The sequence below is a fragment of the Cyclopterus lumpus genome, chromosome 19, assembly GCF_009769545.1.
Source record: "Cyclopterus lumpus isolate fCycLum1 chromosome 19, fCycLum1.pri, whole genome shotgun sequence".
Lineage (NCBI taxonomy): Eukaryota > Metazoa > Chordata > Actinopteri > Perciformes > Cyclopteridae > Cyclopterus > Cyclopterus lumpus.
Window position 1 is genome coordinate 13,665,631 of NC_046984.1, and position 22,821 is coordinate 13,688,451.

The window sequence follows — 22,821 nt, forward strand, 5'->3', positions numbered from 1 at the left end:
TATTTACATTGAATGCAAAAAGCTAATAGGATTTTATAAATACTACAATTACAAAGTTTTGCTCATAAAATTAGCAAATTGACGATGGAAACATGGGCAAAAATCATCTTTTGAAAAACAAATTACATTCATTTATTTCTTGTGATTTGAACCCGTTGTTTCGGCTGTTGCACTAGCTAATGAGTAAAATGGATAATATTTAAAAAGCAACATGTATCCTCAGTTTTGACAATGCATAAATTAAATTGTTCTATAAATCTTTTTTCCCTGAGCAGCATGAGATAACATCCCAGTAACAAAAGAACTCAAGTAACTCTTTTTGTGTATAAAATTAAAGCGGTGCCCTCTAGTGGTGAAAAGGCACACATTACAGTATGATTACCCCATTGAAATATATTCAATGTCCAGTTTATGAGGTACAGCTAGCTAAAACCAAAGCAGTCTAATACAACAGTGCTGCAATAAGTCTTCCCTTAATGGAAATCATAATTTTCTTATAGTTTAAGAAAGACATTGATTCAACTTCATGATAATTATGGAGGCTGCAGTTTGGTGCTCTTGAACTATATTGCGTTACGCTGACAGGTTTCTATTATTTTGTCTTAAATTACCTTTTATAGGAATCCGATCACATAATGTATATAACTGATCGTAAACCCGATTCCCTTGTGCTGACATACTACTTTCCAAATGTCCGATGCAAATACCAATCATAGATTATATATATATATATATATATATATATATATATATATATATATATATATATATATATATATATATAAAAAATTCTCTAGAGAAAACGGTGCCACTTTGTAATTACGGCATCAAGGCTTTGGCAGGAAGTGGAACCGTGTGAGGTTTCCCTCCGTTTGGGGGCCCAGCCCTTCCTCTGTGTCACGGATAGAGCTCATGGGAACGGGAGCTGCCCGGGAGACCGAGAACACAATGCCGTCCCGTTAATCTGTGGGCGGTTCCTCCGTTACGCCACACAATGTCTGTTGGTGTTGGCAACGGCAGAAAGCCCTTTTTAAGTGATTAAGTGACCCAGCTTACACGTACATGCACGCACACACGCACGCACACACACACACACACACGTGTGCTCAGGCTCCTTATAAAACTCACACATACACATTTAGAGGTCAAAGCCGGTGTGTCCGCAGCAGTCCGGATCTCGATTGCAGGGCAATCCGTCAACTCAGTTTGCTCTCGACAGAAGATCCTGTTCGCGGCGAGGCGTCGCCCCGCTGTGCAGCCGTAAGGAAGCGGCCTGTTCCGACACAGAAGGGATGACCGGCAGGTGATCGGTCACGTGACTCGAGGGGTCGCTGTGCTCATCGCTCAGGTGGTCCTGGTCCATGATGTCGGTGGTCTCGGAGTCCAGCTCCCGGACTTCTTCTAGGTAGAACCTCTGTGTGAGGCGTCTCATCTGGGGAAGCTCGTAACACGTCTCCAGCAGCACCAGCACAAACACCAAGCCCAGCAGCAAGTAAACTGGGAGAACACACACACACACACACACACACACACACACACACACACACACACACACACACACACACACACACACACACACACACACACACACACACACACACACACACACACACACACACACACACACACACACACACACACACACACACACACACACACACACACACACACACACGACAAATCAAATATCAGTGACTGATAATATCACATCAAGGTTTGGTGATTACATAAAGGGTGTAGTAGCTTGCTTTGTTTAACCTGTCAATCAGAAAAGCTGAAGTGGTAAATTATGGACAAAAGGATGAGCATATTATCAAACATCTAATGAACATATAATAAAATTGTCTAAAAACAACAACCTGAATTCGGATTTTTGTGATTTAAATGTTTTAACCTCAGTTAAAAGGATCACATGTTGCTCTGCAGCAGGGCGTCCCAGACTGGGAGTCGATTATCTCAACAGCTATTTGATGGATTACCAAGAACGTTTCGTGACTCCCTTATTTTCAGTTGATGTATTTCTACTTACAAACGAGAAATTTGCTCAGATTCTTTTTGGGGTTTGTTTGCGTAATAAAGACACAAATCCACCTTCATAGCGGAGGCCTCACAGAACAGTTCGCATGGCTGTAGGCTCTTACACTCTGGTTGCTTTCTCCCTGTGAAATACTTTATACTTTTTCTTCTCAGCGGCTCTAAAATCATTCAGTTGAAACATGACAAGGAAAAAAGAAGAAAAAAAAACGTGTCTCTGGTTTAACGGCTTACAACTCGCAGACTCATCCTGATGGAATTGGTCACCATCCAACGAGGTTGGGAACCACTTCTCTGCTCTTTTTCTAAAATTGAAGAGTTATCGGCTTAGGTTGTTTTTCTTTTTGGAGACAAAAGTCTTTAAGCACCTGTAAGCAAAGCAGTATATTCAGTCACCTGTAATGGCCAGCCTGTAGAGCTGTGGGTGTGGGTTATCCTCTCCACTCTGGGTCTCTCCGGGGACATAATCCCCGAGGCCGATGGTCGTCAGAGAGATGAAACAGAAATACAGAGACTCCAGAAAATCCCACTCTTTCTCCAGGCCGACTAAGATCCACGCAGGGATGATGAGGAGCAGCAGGGTCATGATGAGGGTAAGGCAGGCGGCGTGGATGGCGGCTAACTTCGATTTAGCCAAGGCCCATCGATGGTGGAAATAGGACAACGGACGCAGAGTCACCAGGGCCATAATCCTCTGCACCAGAGCGGTGAGGAGGAAAAGGGTACCCGGGATGCCAAAGAGGGCGTAGAACATGCAGAAGCCCTTCCCTTCGTCGGAGAGAGGAACCGAGTGGCCGTAACCTGAAAACACAACAAAACACGCAGCTTAATTACAGGTGGGACCCTTCTCCAGGAAGCCCTGTGAAGCTCTACACACAAAACAAAACAATCATCAGAAGGACGCGAAAGCGAGGCATAAAGACAGAGGCTCATTCAAGTGTGACGACATCTTTAAATCTAAATGCCATTAAAAATTAAAACACAAAGTGAAGTGTTTTTTAATATTATTAAACAATAATGTTTCAGAGCTTCAGTGGTGTCAATTAAAAAATATATATAGGAAAAACATGCTCATTCTTCTCTGAAAGTATAACCACAGACGTTATTATATACGTATATAGGTAAAATGGGATAATGTATCACTGATGTGTTAATGATACGCGACTTTTCACAATCTGATCTAATTAAAAAAGTTATTGTAATAATAATAATAATCTTCACCTGTTGTGGTCAGCACGGTGCTGGTGAAGAACAGGGAGGACACGAAGTCCCAGTTCCGCCCGCTTCTGTTCCCCAGCACCGTCACCCCGTAGTTACTGGCCTCGAGCGCTCGGGCCAGCAGCTCCTCCAGGCGCGCGTCGGACACGCAGCTGTTGTTGCTCAGGAAGTCCCGTCGGGCCGCCTTCAGCTCGCCACGGAGCTCCTGCTCGTAGGGCCGCTCGATGGCGGAGAAGATCCCGGCGCCGACCAGCAGGTAGAGGATGTAACCGACAACCAGCAGCGCAAAATACAGCGCGGACTGGCGCCGCTCCACGAACCGAGCGCACCCGCAGATCATCGCTCCACTTCCCCGAAAGAAGGACCGTATGTGTGACTTCTTATCCTCTCTCTCTCCCTCTCTCACCGGGGGAACAGGGTCTTCCTCATTCTTCACCTCACTGAAACGGGTGATGACGTCACCCATTCACGGCTCAACAGGTGTGTGTGTGTGTGTGCGTGTGTGCGTGCGTGTGTGTCTCTTCCTGCACGCCCCCCCCCTCCAACCGGTTTAACAGGTTTAGTGTTTTGAGTCATGACAAAGAATTTATTTTTCACCTGAGGCTCAAACTGGAGGTCAACTTGTTCTGGACGCGGATGAATTACTGTGAAACACGTTGATGTATTTTCACAGACACAAAGCAGACGATGGCCAGAGAGAAGAAAACAAAACGATAACATTAATTATTTATTTGTAAGGGCTAGATATTTCCCAGAAATATACATTTACTCGTTGTTTAGTTCTTCCAGGGTGTGTATTTGTACTTTATGAGTACACAGCATCCATTCTGCTGCTGTGTACTTCTATTACAGAGGAAAGTTGTACTTTTTAGAAGTATCTGACAGGTCAATAATGTTTTACAGCAAACACGGAGGGGCCTTTCTGTACTGTACTTTTGGTTTTAATAATTTAATGTCTTTAATTGTCTTTGTTGACAATAGCTACCTCTGTGCTTTTACTTAAGTTTGAATGCATGAATTTAATCATAATGGCGTTTTTTGTTACCATGTGTGCTTACTACATGAATAAATTACTCTAAATTGCTAAACCTTTGATTGTTTAGTTTCTTCTCTCCCAATCATCATTTGTAGTTATTACTTTTACCACTGGGGGGCGCTGGAGACCACATGTCCACAATATTATGTGAAATATAGCTCAGAAAAGAAAAACGATTTGAAGTGTTTTTTATTATTAAGTTATTTTTATTATTAATTACCACCAGACAATTGCATAGTGCTTCTCTACTCACTCCATCATGTATTTATCCAGCCATCACCACCTTTCATATCTGGCAATAAATAATTATTTACAACAGTTTGCAAATAAAAAGCAAAGAGAAGTTACAATCATTAGAGATGCTGTCTGAGTCTTACAGTAATATACAGCGAATGAGAGCCTCAAATCAATACCGTCGCATAAAAGGTGATAGATAGATGATGGCTAATTGATCGTTTCCGCCTTTGTCCAGCCAAAGCCATCAATTAGTGAGCTGGTGTCTCCCAGTTGTATTAAGCATTTCTGAAATTAATGTGGATCTCTGGTGGGTTGTTGAAGAGTTTCCTGAATATCCCACGGAAATAATTCAGTTATCTGGGGAGGAAATTAAGAAAAACAAGTCACAGATATCAGAGACACACGGATCAGTACTTCATACTTCTCCTCCACTGAAATCCAGAAGGCAATATTGTACTTTTTACCCCACAGCAACGCACACTCACATTTTCTGTCTTTTAAAAAAATAATTTATTAAATAATTTTAAAAATATATATTTTAATCGATAATACTGTGAAAATCTAACATCAATTAGCTTGAGGCTTAAAATAAACCCAGTGGGTTTTCTGGGTTATATTTGTTATCTCTGCTTTGCCTGTGTATTTCTAAATTGTGCAAGTAAACATAAACTTTTACAAAGAATTGTTGATTTGTGTCCATGTGATTTCCCTTCTAAACTTCTCATACGGTTTTAAATAACTCCTTTAAATAACTGTTTATGGCACCAATTGGTGAAATTATCCAGTATTTTAGAAGAGAAAAAAAACTATTAGACAAAATAAGAAAAATGACATACATTTGTGTAGAAAATGTTGCTGCTAATATGTCTTTTATTTAAGGAGGATAATGCAGGACTTTCCCTTGTAATGGAGTATTTTTACATTGTTGTTTTTACTTCAGGGGTCTGAGTACTATGTCTTACCTCTGCACTCGTATCTGAGGTCTGAGAAGAGGACTTGTTCCTGAGAGAAGACAAACAGGCCCAGTCTGCCTCCAGCCAGCGAGTGGTCGTACACGGCGCCCGAGTCGGATAAAATCCCCCTGCCCTCGTACACCACCACCCTGCAGAACATCAAAGCCAACACCACCATGCGGAGCACCTTTTTAACATACATGTTGTTATTTCTTCATGTATTTCCCTTCTGGATGCATATTTTACAATTTATTCATTGAACAAAATCAAGGACATGATGTCCAAACGGAGCCGAGTAGCAAAGATCCAACATATTAATGTGAGCTTGTCCTTCACAAACAAAGAACAGGAGCCTCTCTTCAGTCTCACATTCAATATGCGTACAGTCGCACAGTCCTTCTATACAATCAGTCAGTACCCAGAATGCAACACAGCCTTGTTTTGCATCCCCTGAGATAGACTTTTTTAAGATTATTTATATAATTTGACCAACCTCCCTGTAGCACTAATACAATTGTTCTCTCTATGTGCCCATAAACGGCACAAGTTTGTTTTTTCTTTCTTTGAAAGTCTATTAATGTGAAGTTCAACAAGTAGATGTGGCAGGTTGAGGAGATCCAAAAACAACAACAAAAGTTAATTACGATGTTATCATAAAATAACTCTTGGGAGATTGATGATGTCCTCGAGCACGAGCACATCTGTGGGGGATTTTAGTTTTTCTTCAAAAAAAGGTGGCACTAAATGTGATTTTCACAAATTTAGGAAATTATTTAGTGGAGCAGATTACTGCTCCACTAAATAAAGTATATGAACTGAACTGGTGCAACACCAGTGTCGTTGCACGTTTGATCCCATAAAAGACTTTACTTTACAGAGTTGCCGGACGTTTTTAGGTATGCTTTAATGTTTTAGGGTTTAGAGACTTTAATCCTCATCCTACCAACAGGTTGGGGCTGCTGCATATCTGAGAGGTATACTTTTTGTCATATCTCACAGGTGCTTCGTTCCATCATTCAAATTTTTCCTGACGATGTGTCCCATTTGGATCATGAAACATACCTAAATACAAATTATGTATACGTGGTGTGTAGTAAATGAGCTGAACACTGGTATGGTCTTTTTTTAAATGCCAGGCCATTATCAAAAGGTTTTAACTGTAAATAAAAAATGAGAAGTTTAATGTGAATGTAGAGGTACTTAGAAGGAGTTGTTTTTCCTCTAAGGAGGACCAGAAACCTTGGTGGTTTCCATGATCATAATCCAGCTGTGGATAATTATGCTTTAACTCGTAAAAACGGTTTGTATAAATAATATGGTCTGTTTGTGACCGTCCTTGCCAATAGAAATACATGTAACTACTTTATTTAACAGAGCAATGTTTTCCATTAAAAATAAAGAAAAAAAACACAAAGAGAGTAATGTATGCACTACTTCTGGATATTCGTGGGATATTCCCATTCAGGAATCTTTCTTGAATAAATCTAACCAGGGTTAGATTCTCCAGTGATGAGAATTGACACTTTATATGATGTCTTTGTACCTGATGAACCCGGTCTTGGGTCTGTGGATGAGGTGCATACGGTAGGCTGTGTAGTCTTTCCAGCCAATTTTATTGGGATCGTGCCACAATGTTCTGACCTGAAAAACACACGCACACACACACACACACACACACACACACACACACACACACACACACACACACACACACACATATATTTATATATATATAAATGTCAGGAGGGGGGGGAGAAAGCTGATATTTACTGAGCCGGTCTTCAAGGTGGTTTTAGGGAAGGTTTATCTGTTCAAATAAGACATTCAGTGTGATTTATGACAAGCAGAATATAAAAAGCCCGGTTCGTGCCTGGTGTCTGGTGTTTCCCGTGTGCCACAGGGCGTTGCGTAGATACTCTCCCGGCCCGGTGGTGGAGTTGACCAGCTTAATCGAAACTCCCGCTGTGCCAAAAGCTTTGGACGGCTTTTTCTCCCAGTAGGCCTGAGACACCTGCTCTCGTGGAAAGAGAGAAAGAACGTGGAGGACACAAGTGAGTGAAGGTTATGATGACATGTGTACACACGGCTAAGGAACACACAAAGAAGTTTGAAAGCCTTTTTATTTGATGCACTTTTTTTGTAATATAAATGGTTTCAGTGCATAGGAGAGGAATGTTTAGGAGGTTATAATCAAAGATATATTTGAAGATGAATGAAGATGGATAGAACTTTTGATTCAAACCCTAAATTAAAAGGGGAAATGAGGTTAAATTGCAACTAAAATGCTTTTTGGTCAACAAATCAAATTACTTCTATATATATGCAACAATTCAACAATAAAATAAAGATGAATAACTAAAATAACAAAAACACACAAATATGTATTCCTACGTTAATCTGCCATATATACTCTTATTTATGAGCAACAAATTATTTCTCAGACGCATAAAGAGTGTGTGTGTGTGTGTGTGATGTGCTTTACTTCAACCTTATTAACAATGTATCCCATGTAGTATCCCCACTTTGCCCCATATGTCTTAGTCCTGTCCTTTTGAACTAATATTAATGTGTTCGTATGCCACTTCTGCAAACTCTGTATCCCCACAATTTATCATTATGATGTGCTTTCCCACCATTAAACTGATCTGAACTTGGCCATGTTTTTTTAAACATTCATGAACTTATCATCAATGTAAAAGGCCGCATTCAAACCTCACCTGTTTCCACATGACGACATAGAAGCGTCGGCTGGACTGGTAGGCGAACACAATGCCTGCGTAGTCGTCATCTCGCTTGGTATTCACATAAAATGTCACACTGAAGTCCACAGCGCTGAACTTATCATATCCTGTTCCAACAACAGGATATTATTATTAATATACGGTACTCTTTTAGGGGTTACGTTTTTCTCTTAATCTCACCTAAAGCGATGCCAGGGTCCGAGTTGGCCGTCTGCAGCAGCTCGGTGCCTTGGCTGCGGATCACCCAGAGAGGCTCAGACTGCGTGGTGCCTTTAGGGTCCAACAAAACAACCTGAAACTTCCTGAAGTCTGTAGACCGAATGTCCTGGTTCAGTGGACATGGATCCAGCCCGTCGGGAATACTGTCATTGTCAAAGTCATCAAAGCATGCATCTCCACTTCTATCACCTGCAAGAGGGAGGAATTAGAAGAAATTTAATTTTCTGGATTCATTCTTACTTATTGTATCAGCACTTGTTCACATCTGCATCATGATCACATCTGTAGAGATATTCTCATCTCTACTGATTCAGTTTTAGAAGCTTTTATAGGTGCTTTTGTTTGTTAGTAGAACCACCGACCGTCAGTGTCCAGCTGGTCTCTGTTAGGCACCAGTCTGCAGTTGTCCCGGTCGTCGGGGATACCATCGTTGTCGTCGTCATGGTCACAGACGTCTCCCTTCCCGTCCTTGTCGTGGTCGGCCTGGTTGCTATTGGCAATGTAGGGACAGTTGTCGAGAGAGTTTTGGTGGCCGTCCTCATCGATGTCCTCTTTGTCGTCACACATGTCCCCCACCAAGTCGCCGTCAGAGTCAAGCTGCAGACACACACAACATATTTTTTAAAATAGTCTTAGATCACAAGTTTACTTCCACCAACACACAGACCTCCAAGGTTTCCTTTTCGTGTATTACACAAATTAAAAAAAATCATCCATTCAACTGATTTATTGCCAGTGCCACTAATAAATTAGATTGGTTTTGTTGGATCCCTGTGGTAAAATATACACCTCATTCCAGATGTTCTGTGAGGCAACGCTGCCACCATCAATATAACAAATATCATTTTTTTCCATCAGATATTTGTGTGCTTTTAAGACATTTGTGGGTTCTTTGAGGAACCTGCAGTGGGTTGTGCAGAAGGGGACAGTTGTCACACTGGTCTCCAACACCATCCAGGTCTGTGTCCCTCTGGTCGGTGTTGTAGATGAAGGGGCAGTTGTCTCGGTCACTCAGAACCTCTGGAGAAAGACACACAAACACACACACACACACACACACACAGCAGATGAATGGCATGCCATTCGGGTTTTACACTTCCATTACAAATTACAAAGACACAGAGAGCACTATAAATCAGGACAAAATTTGGGCAATGGAGTATTTATTATTACATTTATATTTCAAGAGCAACTTAACACTAAATCTACTTTGAATTGATCCTGGTCCCAGCCGTGCTCATTATCACATATTTTACTTTCCCTTTTTCCTATTAAAATCAAGTAATTCTGTCCTTTAAAACCAAATCAAAGGCAGTTTGAATGGTAAGTCTGATTATCTATGGCTAATCAGTCGGATATAGGCTATAGGTGTGTGATTTTGACATATTGACCCGGGGTAAAAAAGCAGAGCTGAGAACTTGAAAGATCACCTAAATGTGCCCTATAAAGAGGATATTGAGTTGTTGAACATATTTGCTCGATGGAATACATAAAACATATTATTGCTCATAGAAAAAAATGGAAAGTGAAAAACAAAATCAATTGATGGATGAATGTTCGACGGATTGAATCAATAAATAATGGAATAATAATGGTCTTAACTAATAGTTGGATGAGGTAACTGCATGTTCCAGGCCTGGTGTTGCTCCTACCATCTCCATCAATGTCAATGCTGCAGGCGTCTCCCTCTCCATTGTCATCAGTGTCTGTCTGCTGCGGGTTGCTATCAAACGGACAGTTATCACAGCGGTCCCCGACCCCGTCTATGTCGGAGTCAAACTGCCGGGGGTTGTACACCAGCGGGCAGTTGTCCTGTGCCAAACACACACATTAGTACGCACACACGCACACACACGCACACACACACTCACACACACACACAGGGGATGTGATACATTGGCCTGTTTTCAGTCATGGCATCCTGAAAGTTCCCCCCCGTGTCTGTGCCACAGTCTCACCCTCTCATCTCTGATGTCGTCGTTGTCGTCATCGGGGTCACAGGCGTCTCCCTGTCCGTCCTTGTCCAGGTCTTCCTGTCCAGAGTTTGGTAGCGTCGGGCAGTTATCCTGCAGCCAATCACAACTCGGCTTCGTGAAAATCCCATCCAATCAGAACACAGCCGGCCAATCAAGATTGCGTTTTATCATTGTTCTACCTTTTGACAGTGATAGGTTGCATTCTGTTTGCAGGGTAATCTGGTGTTGGGCCAGCCGTCCAGATCGGAGTCTTCTCCACACAGGAAGCCGTCGCCAGCGAACCCAACAGCGCACACACACTTGAACAAAACTTCAGACGCCAGGCCCAGGTACACACACTCAGCGTACTTGTGGCAGGTGTGTGTGTTGTCTTTGCAAGGATTGTGTGGCTCGCACACCTACGACAAAAACAAAAACATTTGAGAATTACAACTCGGGGGGGAAAGTACTCCAGACAAAAGTAAAAGCATGTTCAAAGAGGAGAACACATGCCTGCCTGGTCTTCTGGGCCTCCTGCAGTCCGAGGCCGTACGGCTGGCTGCCTTTAAAGCGACGAGGACAGGGCAGGCAGTAGAAGCCAGGGTCTGTGTTTACACACTCTGTCACACACACACTCTCCACTTCACACTGCAGAGAAGGGATTAGCCATGCGCAGCATATCAAACAAGAACAGTAAATACAAAGATGTGACAGCTGATGTGTACAGGATCAGACTCGGCGAGATTTACTTCCTCCGAGATGAACACTATGTCTGGTTAGGTGATCCAGGGCCTTCAGTTAGAGGCTGGAGGTTGAACTCTGACCCATTATAGCTTTTACAATCTGCATGGTGTGCAAAGGTGATTTAAGAAGGACCAGAGAAAAACTTTCAGCATCTAAAAAATATTTGATCACAGATTCGTGATAACAAACACTCAAAATAAGTTGACGGTGGGGAATTTTCATTATTGGTATAATATATTACTGTCTAGAAGTAAAATATATATATATATATATATATATATATATATATATATATATATATATATATATCTGTATACTTCTCTATAGATTGCCATTTGTATCTGTTATTTATGCAGAGGGACTTTATTATTCATGACCTTATTTAAGATTGTTTAGTTTTTTCACTGAAAATTATGTGTATCTGTGATTCAATACAAAATATTAGTCTCTTAACAAAAAGTAAGCTAAAGTATGTTTTAGTGCCATTTTAGTTTTAAACATATTTTGAATATTGTCAGTATAATGAAATTACATTTTCATATCACAGTGCATACTGTAGATATGGCCTTGGAAGAGTACTGGTGAGTAATTTAATTATTACCTCATTCTCATCTTCACAGTGAGTGCCGTTTCCATTGAAACCCAACGGACAATGTCCACACTCCCATGATCCATCGCTGTGTGATGTGCACTCCACTCCAGGAAAACATGGATTTGAGAGCAAACATGTGTCTGGAAACACACACAAATGTGCATAAAATAGACACAATACAGTCCAAGATTACATTTATATATATGAATCATTTGTCTGTTCAGTCCTGAGCCTCGATAATTGAATAAAGGCAGAATAACCGCTGCAGGATATTATCTTGTAATCCTTTGTGAATTGAAAATGTGAATCATCCAATAAAAAAAGATCATGTTGTGCATGCATGTAAGGCTTAGCCTACTTATTGGATCACATCTGCGTACACAGTTAGATGTAGCTACAGCCTGAGGGATACGTTTACCTAGAGGACATGGTTGTTTGTTACAGGCTTCATAGTCCACAGCGTCTCCAACGCAAGGCTTCCCACCGTGCTGAGGGGCGGGGTTCAAACACTCCCGCTGGCGACTCGTAAGACCTCCGCCACACGACTCTGAGCACAGTGACCACTCAGTCCAGCTCGTCCAGCCTCCAGCAACTACACACGGACACGTTGTTTACCTGTAAGCCAGCTGAGTACTCCAGTCCGGCGTGCATGTGCATGTGTAAACTCACCGGGGCAGAGTGTATTGTTGCACGGCTGCGTCTCCTCGGCGCTGCCCGTGCACCCTCTGCCCCCCTTCTGGGGCGGAGGGGTGTCGCAGAGACGAACCCGTGTGATGCTGCCGTCTCCACATGTGGTTGTACACGCAGACCAAGGAGACCAAAGGCCCCAGTTCCCATCAGGACGCGCTAGATATGAATCAAGCGCATACAACTTGTAAAAAGTCCAGGTTTCTTTTGTATAAAAGCCTGGAAAGGTCTCAAAGCAGAATTCAACACAGAGCACCACAACCACGGTTCCACACTGCGTGTACAACAATATGTTTCCAATTAGGATTCCTATCTCTAAAATCTATTTATCTGAAATTCCATACTTTTGGGCTCTATTCAATTTTTTCCCTCGGACCGGCCAAATAATCACCCAAAAGAATTAAATAAAATTAGACTGAAGACAGATGAGACATGCAGAGGGCTGTCCTACCCTTGCGGTCACACTTCATCGGCATGCAGCTGCGAGTTTGGACCGACGGGCCGGCGCAGGACGGCTTGATGTCATTGCAGGATCGGCCTCTTTGCTGCCCTCCCCGTCCACAGGTGACCGAACAGTGGGTCCACTCAGACCACGGGGACCAGTCGTTTTCATTATCTATAAAACCATGCACACACATACACTGTCGGTATACCTTTGTCAAATGTTGTGATCTTTACGCGCTAGTTGCAGAAAAACCAAACTCACCGAGACAGATAGGACAGCACTCTCCATCGATAAAGGATGTATAGATGCAGGAGAGTGGAGGGCAAGACACCTGCTGACACACCACCTTTCCATCCTACTCAAGGTGAGGAAAACACATAGAATCAGCATTGTTAACAATATTATCTGTCAAACCGTGTTAGTTTGAGCCAAATGTGCTAAATGCCAGTCCTTGCAGAGTAATGAATAGTATGCTGTCATGGCTCATGGTTTGGCTACTGCCTCAATCCCTCCTTGAAAAAGAATGTGTTATAAAGAGAAACAGACATGAAACAGAGTGGAGGATGAATTAGGTATGAAATATCGGCGACTAACAAAGGCAGCTCTGAAAAATAAATGAAACCATATTGGATACAAGTGAAAGGTACGGTAAGTATCTCCCCAACTTGTTAGCAGATTTTTAAAAAATTGTGGAAAAAATATCCTCATGCGCTTTCTTGCCAAGAGTTGGATCGAATACCGCTCTGAAGGGTGGGATCAATCTTCTTATCAATATTAGAGCCGAAGGATTCGCTGTCCTTTTTTTGTTCCAAGATTTTAAGAGTCACAGTCAAACCTTGAGACTTAATGTTGTGGCCTTCAAGTCCCAAGTTAGGTTTAGTCTAGTATACGACCAGAGACGGTAAATATGTTAAACAAAATAACAGAGAGAATTAGACTTAGACTTACACTCAGTGTAACAGTTGTTCAACACTGACCTGGCAAGCACAGGCGGTGCAGCTGTCCACCTCCCAGTCCTCCCCCTGCTCGTACACCCGTCCATCCTGCATACACCAGACCTCCCCGTCTCTGTCAAGATCATTGACATCACCGCTGCCACCAAGGCGGCTGCTGCTGCTGCCACTGTTGCCACTGTTGCTGTTGCCGCTGCTGCTGCCACTGTTGCTGCCACTGTTGCCACTGTTTATGCTGCCACTGTTGCCACTGTTGCTGTTGCCGCTGCTGCTGCCACTGTTGCCACTGTTGCCGTTGCCACTGTTTCTGCTGCCACTGTTGCCGTTGCCACTGTTGCTGTTGCCACTGTTGCCACTGTTGCCGTTGCCACTGTTTCTGCTGCCACTGTTGCCGTTGCCACTGTTGCTGTTGCCACTGTTTCTGCTGCCACTGTTGCCGTTGCCACTGTTGCTGCCACTGTTGCCACTGTTTATGCTGCCACTGTTGCCACTGTTGCCACTGTTTCTGCTGCCACTGTTGCTGTTGCCACTGTTTATGCTGCCACTGTTGCCACTGTTGCTGTTGCCGCTGCTGCTGCCACTGTTGCCACTGTTGCCGTTGCCACTGTTTCTGCTGCCACTGTTGCCGTTGCCACTGTTGCTGTTGCCACTGTTGCCACTGTTGCCGTTGCCACTGTTTCTGCTGCCACTGTTGCCGTTGCCACTGTTGCTGTTGCCACTGTTTCTGCTGCCACTGTTGCCGTTGCCACTGTTGCTGCCACTGTTGCCACTGTTTATGCTGCCACTGTTGCCACTGTTGCCACTGTTTCTGCTGCCACTGTTGCTGTTGCCACTGTTTATGCTGCCACTGTTGCCACTGTTGCTGTTGCCACTGTTGCTGCCACTGCTGCCGTTGCTGCCGCTGTTCCGGCTGCCACTGTTGCTGTTGCCACTGTTGCTGTTGCCACTGTTGCTGTTGCCACTGTTGCTGTTGCTGCCATCTTTCCTGTTGCCACTGCTGCCGTTGCTGCTGCTGCTGTTTCTGTTTCTGCTGTTTCTGTTGCTGCTGCTGCTGTTATTGCTCAGCTCAGCCAAAGATATCCGAATCTCTTCATTTTCTTTTGACTGAGAATCCAAAAAACATAAAAAAATCCTTACCGAAAACTACATTTTAAAGCTTATATATTTTGGCTGGTATTGTTTTCACCTTGTACGTCTGTGTGTGTGTGTCATCATGGTAAATGTGGTCCTGGAGACACCTTCTGTGTCTTCTGAGTACTCTCAGGTGTTTCTATGCCTATAGCGTTACAACCACGCACGCAAATCTACAGTCGAGATCAAAACGAAGGCAGAGTTCGAAGATGGGTGTGTTCTGAGCAAAAGCACCAGACGTATGGGGGTGAATGTGGGGAAGGCCCCGCAATTTAGATTTTCCCTTTATTGGTACACAGAGATCGATTGTATGCGAGTGGATTGGCAGCTGACTTGATTAGCAGCCAACATTTTAAGTCTCGTGGTATTTTTTATGCATGTTTCTTTCCCCTAAAAAATCACCAGGACATTTACCACAAACCACAGGGCTTCATGCCAGAAAAAAGGATGTTGCTGCTTGTTCCATTTGCTCTGGAAGAAGAGCTACTCCGTTGGTTTTGTCACACAAATTTCCCATAAAACTCAAACCTGTCAAATTTAAAGCGCATTGCAGACGCTGGAAGACGTAGACAATGCTTTCTGCAATTGTTTGTTCAAACACTAAAAACGAATCAAATATATATATATGTATATTTACAATATATTATTGATGTTAAACTGTGCATTTTCATGTGTTTAAAAATCTTCAGATGATGCATGTGCATTCGTGTTTTTCTATGTCTTACTACTCTCTCCAGGTCTTCAAGCAGGTTGTTGGTCACGATACGCAGGCCTTGGATCTCAGTGAGCAAGCCCACCAGCTCCTCGCATGGATGACGACAGACTTCTGACGACACATTGTCGACCTTCGCACCACCTGCACCTGTAGAGGAGGCACACGCATGTGCGGAGTCTGTGCTGGGTTTTATACTTAAGTTAACGATGGAGAAAAAGAGGTGAGGAAACTGTACGTGCATGATATTTGAATGCAGTTTATTCCGTGTGTGGTACCTGCGCACACAGCCGCTGCAAAGAGGAATATCAAAAGCCCGGGGGAACCTCTCAGTGGACTCATTCCTGTTCACACATAAATCGCATATGCAGTCATAATAAAATATATACCACCGATAACTGCACAATACAAGCAGGACTGCTGCCAAGGAGATAGAAGAAGGAGAAGAAGAAGAAGAAGAAGAAGAAGAAGAAGAAGAAGAAGAAGAAGACGAAGAAGAAGAAGAAGAAGAAGAAGAAGAAGACGAAGAAGAAGAAGACGAAGAAGACGAAAAAGAAGAAGAAGAAGAAGAAGAAGACGAAGAAGAAGAAGACGAAGAAGAAGAAGAAGACAAAGAAGAAGAAGACAAAGAAGACGAAAAAGAAGAAGAAGAAGAAGAAGAAGAAGATGAAGAAGAAGAAGAAGAAGAAGAAGAAGAAGAAGAAGAAGAAGAAGAAAGAAGAAGAAATTAACCTTGCATACCTGCGTACGCCTCGCTGTTCTCCACAATTAGAAATCACGGCTGGTTGTCTCGTCCACTCTGCAGCTCCACAGGGTCTTTAATGGAATGTCTGCCTCCTCGTCTTCTTCCTTATTTCCTTGTCTCCATGTTTCCTTCTCACCGGACTGAGGCTTATCAGCAGAGCATTCCCAGTAAAGTCCAAAAGAAACAAGCAGGAAAGAGGTTGTTGAGGGGGAAGTCTGAGTGAAGAACATGCAGACAGCTCGGTTAGTTCTGAAGTTCTAATGTGAATGGTTATGTATTTGTTTAAGAGTGTAGTGTGTGCGTGTGCGTGCGTGTGCGTGCGTGTGCGTGCGTGTGCGTGCGTGTGCGTCCGTGTGCGTGCGTGTCCGTGCGTGTGCGTGTTCGTGCGTGTGCGTGTGTGTGTGTGTGTGTGAGAGGCAGAAGCTATATATTACCCATCTGTCTGGCGATGAACTGGGCTGCATATTATCTCCCAGCGAGAAACCCAGCTGGATGGAAGGAACTTGTATGTGTGTGTGTGTGTGTGTGTGTGTCAATGCAGACACATCATTTACACTCTCCAAATTGAGAAATGCACGCAAACATGCACTCGCACATTGATACACACATACACACACACACACACACTTATTGGCTCCCTCAGTTTTTCCAATATTTTAGGAGCGAGAAAACTGCCATCACCATAAATCACTATAGTGAAAACAAGAAGCTTGATTTGTGTGTGTGCGTGTGTTTGTGTGTTTGTGTGTGTGTGTGTGTGTGTGTGTGTGTGTGTATTTGTTCATTTGTTTTTTTTCTGCCTGCAAAAGATCATGAGGTAAAGATGAGCAAGCTTGTGGCATTCAAAAACATCTACTCCCTTTGGGACTTTCACCTCTCTTTCCTACCACTCTCTCTCTCTTTTTTCCTCCATCACTTCCCTCCCTTCTTCCCCCCTCACTCTGTCTCATTATCTCTCTCTCTTTTCCTCCATCGCTTCCCTCCCTTCTTCCCCCCTCACTCTGTCTCTTTATCTCTCTCTCTCTTTTCCTCCATCGCTTCCCTCCCTTCTTCCCCCCTCACTCTGTTTCTTTATCTCTCTCTCTCTTTTCCTCCATCGCTTCCCTCCCTTCTTCCCCCCTCACTCTGTCTCTTTATCTCTCTCTCTCTTTTCCTCCATCGCTTCCCTCCCTTCTTCCCCCTTCACTCTGTCTCTTTATCTCTCTCTCTCTTTTCCTCCATCGCTTCCCTCCCTTCTTCCCCCCTCACTCTGTCTCTTTATCTCTCTCTCTCTTTTGCTCCATCGCTTCCCTCCCTTCTTCCCCCCTCACTCTGTCTCTTTATCTCTCTCTCTCTTTTCCTCCATCGCTTCCCTCCCTTCTTCCCCCCTCACTCTGTCTCTTTATCTCTCTCTCTCTTTTGCTCCATCGCTTCCCTCCCTTCTTCCCCCTTCACTCTGTCTCTTTATCTCTCTCTCTCTTTTCCTCCATCGCTTCCCTCCCTTCTTCCCCCTTCACTCTGTCTCTTTATCTCTCTCTCTCTTTTGCTCCATCGCTTCCCTCCCTTCTTCCCCCCTCACTCTGTCTCTTTATCTCTCTCTCTCTTTTCCTCCATCGCTTCCCTCCCTTCTTCCCCCCTCACTCTGTCTCCTTATCTCTCTCTCTCTTTTCCTCCATCGCTTCCCTCCCTTCTTCCCCCCTCACTCTGTCTCTTTATCTCTCTCTTTTCCTCCATCGCTTCCCTCCCTTCTTCCCCCCTCACTCTGTCTCTTTATCTCTCTCTCTCTTTTCCTCCATCGCTTCCCTCCCTTCTTCCCCCCTCACTCTGTCTCTTTATCTCTCTCTCTCTTTTCCTCCATCACTTCCCTCCCTTCTTCCCCCTTCACTCTGTCTCTTTATCTCTCTCTCTCTTTTCCTCCATCGCTTCCCTCCCTTCTTCCCCCCTCACTCTGTCTCCTTATCTCTCTCTCTCTTTTCCTCCATCGCTTCCCTCCCTTCTTCCCCCCTCACTCTGTCTCTTTATCTCTCTCTCTCTTTTCCTCCATTGCTTCCCTCCCTTCTTCCCCCCTCACTCTGTCTCTTTATGTCTCTCTCTCTTTTCCTCCATCGCTTCCCTCCCTTCTTCCCCCCTCACTCTGTCTCCTTATCTCTCTCTCTCTTTTCCTCCATCGCTTCCCTCCCTTCTTCCCCCCTCACTCTGTCTCTTTATCTCTCTCTCTCTTTTCCTCCATTGCTTCCCTCCCTTCTTCCCCCCTCACTCTGTCTCTTTATGTCTCTCTCCGTCTCCCTCGCTCTCCCTGTTCGGTCGTCTCCCCGCTGAGTCAAAGAGGCATCATCATCCTGAATCATATTTTCCATCTGTGGACTCCGCTCGTGGAATAATGAATCTCACAGATGTGTGCACACATGCACGTGCACTCATGCAAGCGCCTGTGCCCATACAAACACATCCCCGGATACTTAGAAAACATCACAACGAAGAACACATATAGGAACAGACGTCTTCCTGGACATGGTTCAGCCATGGAGTGAAAGCAGGTGCTGTCGCTGCTCTGAGAAGCAGAAAAAAAAGACTTCAGGTAAAGACTTGGGTGAGATTGCTCGTGGACCGATATGCCGAGTGGAGGCACATTCTGCTCATGGGATCTCTCAAAGTGTGTGACTCTGGCAGTCTTCCCCTGTGGTTATAGACAGAAGTGTGTCAAAATAAAGGGCACCCTGTGTGTTTCAGAAAGGTGAGATTGATTAAAGGTTGCTGGACTGCTAGACAGAGCCGCAGAAGGCCGGGTGGAGAACACTTTGTGCAATGAGACAGCTTTTGCAGCAATTTTTTCAATTTCTCTGAAAGTAACCAGACCAGAGAACTAAAGGGGCTTGTGCATTGTGCTCTAAGCCCTCTGGGTTGAGCAGCAACCTTATAGGCCAATAACGTGCAATTGCCTCACCGCTCTTAAGCATGCACTGGTCAGAGTATTACATGGGCTTAAAGTAAATGGGTTTACATGGAAGGGTGCACAGTAATGGAAGAATGGAGAAGGTCTGGGACAAAGGTGTTGCCGATGATATCATGACTGGAACATTAAAGTCAGTGTACAGGTAAACAAGTGTGTTTGTGGTGTGCAGCCAAATCACACAAGCATGACTTTGCCTGCTGAGCTTTATGATGAAGAAAAAAGTTGAACAAAAAAAATTCCAATAGAGGTGGTGATTCACTCAAGGCGCCAGACAGACACAGCGTGAACCAAAGAACAGCCACAGTAGGTCAGTAGAACAGGAGAGGCGCATGTATCCTTTTATCAGATCATCTTTTTATTCTGCAGATTAATTTGTAGCTCACACATACAGCGCCTCTGGGATTAGTAGTCCAGAATGATGCCTTCCAGGCTTCCTCCTGAAAGAGTTCATGTATCAAAGCCTTGACGTATTGGACTCAGTGGTGGTGAAATCGAACCCAGACCACAGAGTAACGCACTGTCTCCCGCAACCTGTGGGCTCGTCATTCTGTCTGTGCGTCACGGCACGCGCATGCAGGCCCCCCGGTGGGCACCTGCAGAGGTGACGGGGCGGAACCGGCCCTCAGGGCTTTGCACAGCTCAATTATAGCGTGACACACTTTCCCCTGTGATCGCCTGCCTTCCACCTGGTCTCTGGCCACAGCGGATTAGTACAGCTCCAACGTCGGCGGAGCGCATCTCAGAAGGCGCAACATTCATTAGATTGAATAGGGGGAAACGGGGGCTTTTCTTTACCCGTTTGACGCATTCAGCAGAAAGGTGACCTGACATATCGGTGGGACATGACTGTGGATGGGGATGTGCCTGGGTTTGTCCCTCAGAAGGAGATCGTGTATAACGGCCTGCTGCCGTACTCCGAGCGGCTGGAGCGGGAGGCCACGGAGCTGCTGGCGGAGATCAAAGCGAACCTGTCCAGAGCTGTGCTCCTCAGAGAGCTGTGGCCCGGGGTCGCCTTCTGGTCCCGGAAACTCTTCTCGTAAGTGTTAAAAGCCAGATTGTCCTCCGGATACAAACTACATCAAGTCAAAGCCATAGTTACTCACTCAGGATTCAGAATGATGGTCTATACAGCAGATCATGTAGGCTGGAAATGAAACTTAAATACACATTTCTCTCAATAGCCTATGCGTTACAATGGGCCACAGTGGAATGATAACACTATAAGCTTTACAAATGTGTAATATTATTTGTTACATTTCAATTATTTGGAATTTTTTATATACATGTGTCAGCATTTCCTTACAGGTGGCCACACCTATAATACAAGTTGACTTTATAACCTAACTATTGGGTACTAAGGGCCTCCAGAAAAGGAGAAAGCTGTGCGCTCAATGTGTTTAAAGGATATGGGTCCGCTGCAGGAAGCAGGAGGGGGTCTATGTTCCCGGATGGTAACCTGTCCTCACCTCTACCCTCAGGTTTCTGAAGCTGTACGGCCGGATGTTCAGTAAAGACGACCACATTCTCTTCATCAAGCTGCTCTATGAGTTGGTCACGCTGCCGGACCTGGAGCCTCACATGATGCAGAGCTACGCCAGGCTGCTCATTCAGCTTCTCAAGTGGGTGTGACACAAACACACACACACGCACACACACACACACACACACACACACACACACACACACACACACACACACACACACACACACACACACACAAACACACACACACACAGATGCATGAGGCATCTCTGATTTCCTCACCCTCAGCCACACAGTGATGGAGCTGGGAGACCTGTAGCCTTTTTTTTTGTGCCCTTTGGTGTCCTTTAATATAATGAGATCAGAGAGCAGGCAAACATCACCGTGCGACACAATGGTGTACCGATGTCGTGTCCCATGACGTGGTAAAGTGGATTCTTCACTTACCGCTCTGGCATTTGGATTGCTGCCATTTTGGAGCTTTAAAACAACCTGCAGACTGGAGAGAAGAAAAACTAAAGGAAAGCACAGATATCTCCGTGAAGGCTGCACAGTCCTCTGAATGTGTGATTTCTGTCTAGAAAATGTTGCATCTGCATCAAATTAAACAAGGTCATATGTATTTATTCAAGTAAGTGCATGAGGCGAATTCTTAAGAAAATAGCAAACAATTTATAAAGAGCCCAATCTTCAAACTTTATTAAAAGAAAGTGTCTGGCAACACTGACGTTTTGATAGACCTTTAGTATACAATAACCTGAATCACTGCCCAATCAAGATTGTGTCTGTGTTGATGGACTGACCATTTTAATGGCACTCAGTCTGACTTTTAGACTACAGCAATAAGAACTGCATGTATATGTTTGTGGAAGTTACAAAAGCCACATGACAATCGAATTGTGTTTATGGAGGACAGAGGAAATACCTCCGGTATACAACCAAACTACTTCATTACAGGTAAAGGTTCTTAATTCACAACCCTTCTAAAGTTAAAAAATAAATAAATAAATACAGTACTCAATAGCACTGTATGAAAAGTAAAAGTAGAACAATATAGTTTAAGTAGCATTTCACAGTTTTCCCTTTGAGATGGAGCTAATTTTAACGTACAGTTCAGTCGTATTATCCCACGTGTCCCAACATATGGCTGTGGGCTTCCTCGAAAAGGTCACAAACTAAATATTGTGGGGACATTAGATGATTGATGGGGTGCAGGAAAAAGGAAAGAGCCAAGTTATTTTCTATTTGGTCTTTTCATTTTTCTTTTTTGGAGGCATCAGACTGTTAGAACTGACTTAGAAGTTTGGAAATGAAATCTCTCCTTTTGGTAGAACTGTTAACAACTCATAGACATCTTAAACGTGACATGGGGCCCCGGATGTATTTTTAGTAATGAACAACGAGCCAAAAAGATTGGGGTTTTGTAGCCATGAAAAATTAAAAAAATTATATCAATCTGAAATACACGTGGAGTAAAAAGTCCCTCTGAAATATAAAAGTTTAAAGTAACAGAAAATGGAAATACAAGACGGTACAATAATGAAATGTACTTAGTTACACACCCACGGAAACTAATTTAAAAGGACATTGAAATATGTTGGCCTAACTGTACATGTATGACTCTTAAAGCCCTGACCTACATCTTAACTCCCTGCTTTTGACTGCAGGATATTCTCCTCGACGGCCACATTCATCACGTCCTGTTTGTCTTCAGTTGTTGCAAAAACATCCTAATGTCTGACTGTTTTCCATTAGATGAAAAGAGAAAGATTTGGGCTAAACGGACATGCAGTGCCAGGTCTCACAGCTGAGATAAATGTGTATACTCAACAGCAAGTCTCAATTGGTTTCCGTTTTATTTTCATCCCCCCCCTTCTTTCCTTCAATTAAAAGATTTCCCCAATGAGAGTCTGTTCCATTTAGCCGTTAGATGAATGACAGCGAGGAATGGGAGGCTGTGGAAATGGTGCACATTCTTCAGTGCAGGGACTCTTAACCTTTCCGT

At 43.8% G+C, this 22,821-nt stretch overlaps 3 protein-coding genes across 5 annotated transcripts in view; 1 reads left to right on the forward strand and 2 right to left on the reverse strand.

Annotated features, from left to right (window-relative positions):
* Positions 1–149: 149 nt before the first annotated feature.
* Positions 150–3,725, reverse strand: LOC117748514 (potassium channel subfamily K member 1-like). Of its 3 annotated transcripts, XM_034558339.1 has the most exons (4): positions 3,256–3,725; positions 2,431–2,835; positions 2,269–2,339; positions 1,303–1,497 (listed from the first exon to the last, which is right to left on the reverse strand). In XM_034558339.1, the coding sequence occupies exons 1-4, from the start codon at positions 3,716–3,718 to the stop codon at positions 1,429–1,431; spliced, it is 1,008 nt and encodes a 335-aa protein (XP_034414230.1). In that variant the 5' UTR covers positions 3,719–3,725; the 3' UTR covers positions 1,303–1,428. The 3 variants fall into 3 exon arrangements, with proteins under 3 accessions (XP_034414229.1, XP_034414230.1, XP_034414231.1); XM_034558338.1 differs by lacking the exon at positions 2,269–2,339 and having other exon boundaries at positions 150–1,497; positions 3,256–3,717; XM_034558340.1 differs by lacking the exon at positions 1,303–1,497 and having other exon boundaries at positions 1,617–2,339.
* Positions 3,726–4,514: 789 nt separating this feature from the next.
* On the reverse strand, positions 4,515–13,054 carry LOC117748662 (thrombospondin-2-like). The gene is made up of 16 exons (XM_034558635.1): positions 12,868–13,054; positions 12,399–12,575; positions 12,148–12,321; positions 11,739–11,869; positions 10,907–11,041; positions 10,594–10,812; positions 10,397–10,504; positions 10,091–10,250; positions 9,340–9,458; positions 8,801–9,035; positions 8,400–8,627; positions 8,196–8,326; positions 7,349–7,489; positions 7,022–7,119; positions 5,488–5,627; positions 4,515–4,882 (listed from the first exon to the last, which is right to left on the reverse strand). Exons 1-16 carry the CDS (start codon positions 13,052–13,054, stop codon positions 4,875–4,877), a joined length of 2,391 nt encoding a protein of 796 aa, XP_034414526.1. The 3' UTR covers positions 4,515–4,874.
* Positions 13,055–20,176: 7,122 nt separating this feature from the next.
* The window catches only part of LOC117748840 (proteasome activator complex subunit 4B-like), a 29,655-nt gene continuing 27,010 nt past the window's right edge, over positions 20,177–22,821 (forward strand). The window contains exons 1-2 of the mRNA XM_034558942.1: positions 20,177–20,370; positions 20,813–20,953. Coding sequence (XP_034414833.1) covers positions 20,177–20,370; positions 20,813–20,953 — 335 coding nt within the window. The remainder of the gene's footprint in view (positions 20,371–20,812; positions 20,954–22,821) is intronic.

Excerpts from the sequence above, each read along its gene's own strand:
- LOC117748514 (XM_034558338.1), bottom strand. The coding sequence starts at position 3,592 with ATGATCTGCGGGTGCGCTCGGTTCGTGGAGCGGCGCCAGTCCGCGCTG. Across the intron at positions 2,836-3,255 it reads CACCGTGCTGACCACAACAG|GTTACGGCCACTCGGTTCCT; the intron begins GTGAAGATTATT and ends TTGTGTTTTCAG. Across the intron at positions 1,498-2,430 it reads CTACAGGCTGGCCATTACAG|TTTACTTGCTGCTGGGCTTG; the intron begins GTGACTGAATAT and ends GTGTTCTCCCAG.
- LOC117748662 (XM_034558635.1), bottom strand. The coding sequence starts at position 13,054 with ATGTGTGTGCATGGTTTTATAGATAATGAAAACGACTGGTCCCCGTGG. Across the intron at positions 11,870-12,147 it reads CAAACAACCATGTCCTCTAG|ACACATGTTTGCTCTCAAAT; the intron begins GTAAACGTATCC and ends GTGTGTTTCCAG. Across the intron at positions 10,505-10,593 it reads CAACCTATCACTGTCAAAAG|GATAACTGCCCGACGCTACC; the intron begins GTAGAACAATGA and ends GATTGGCTGCAG.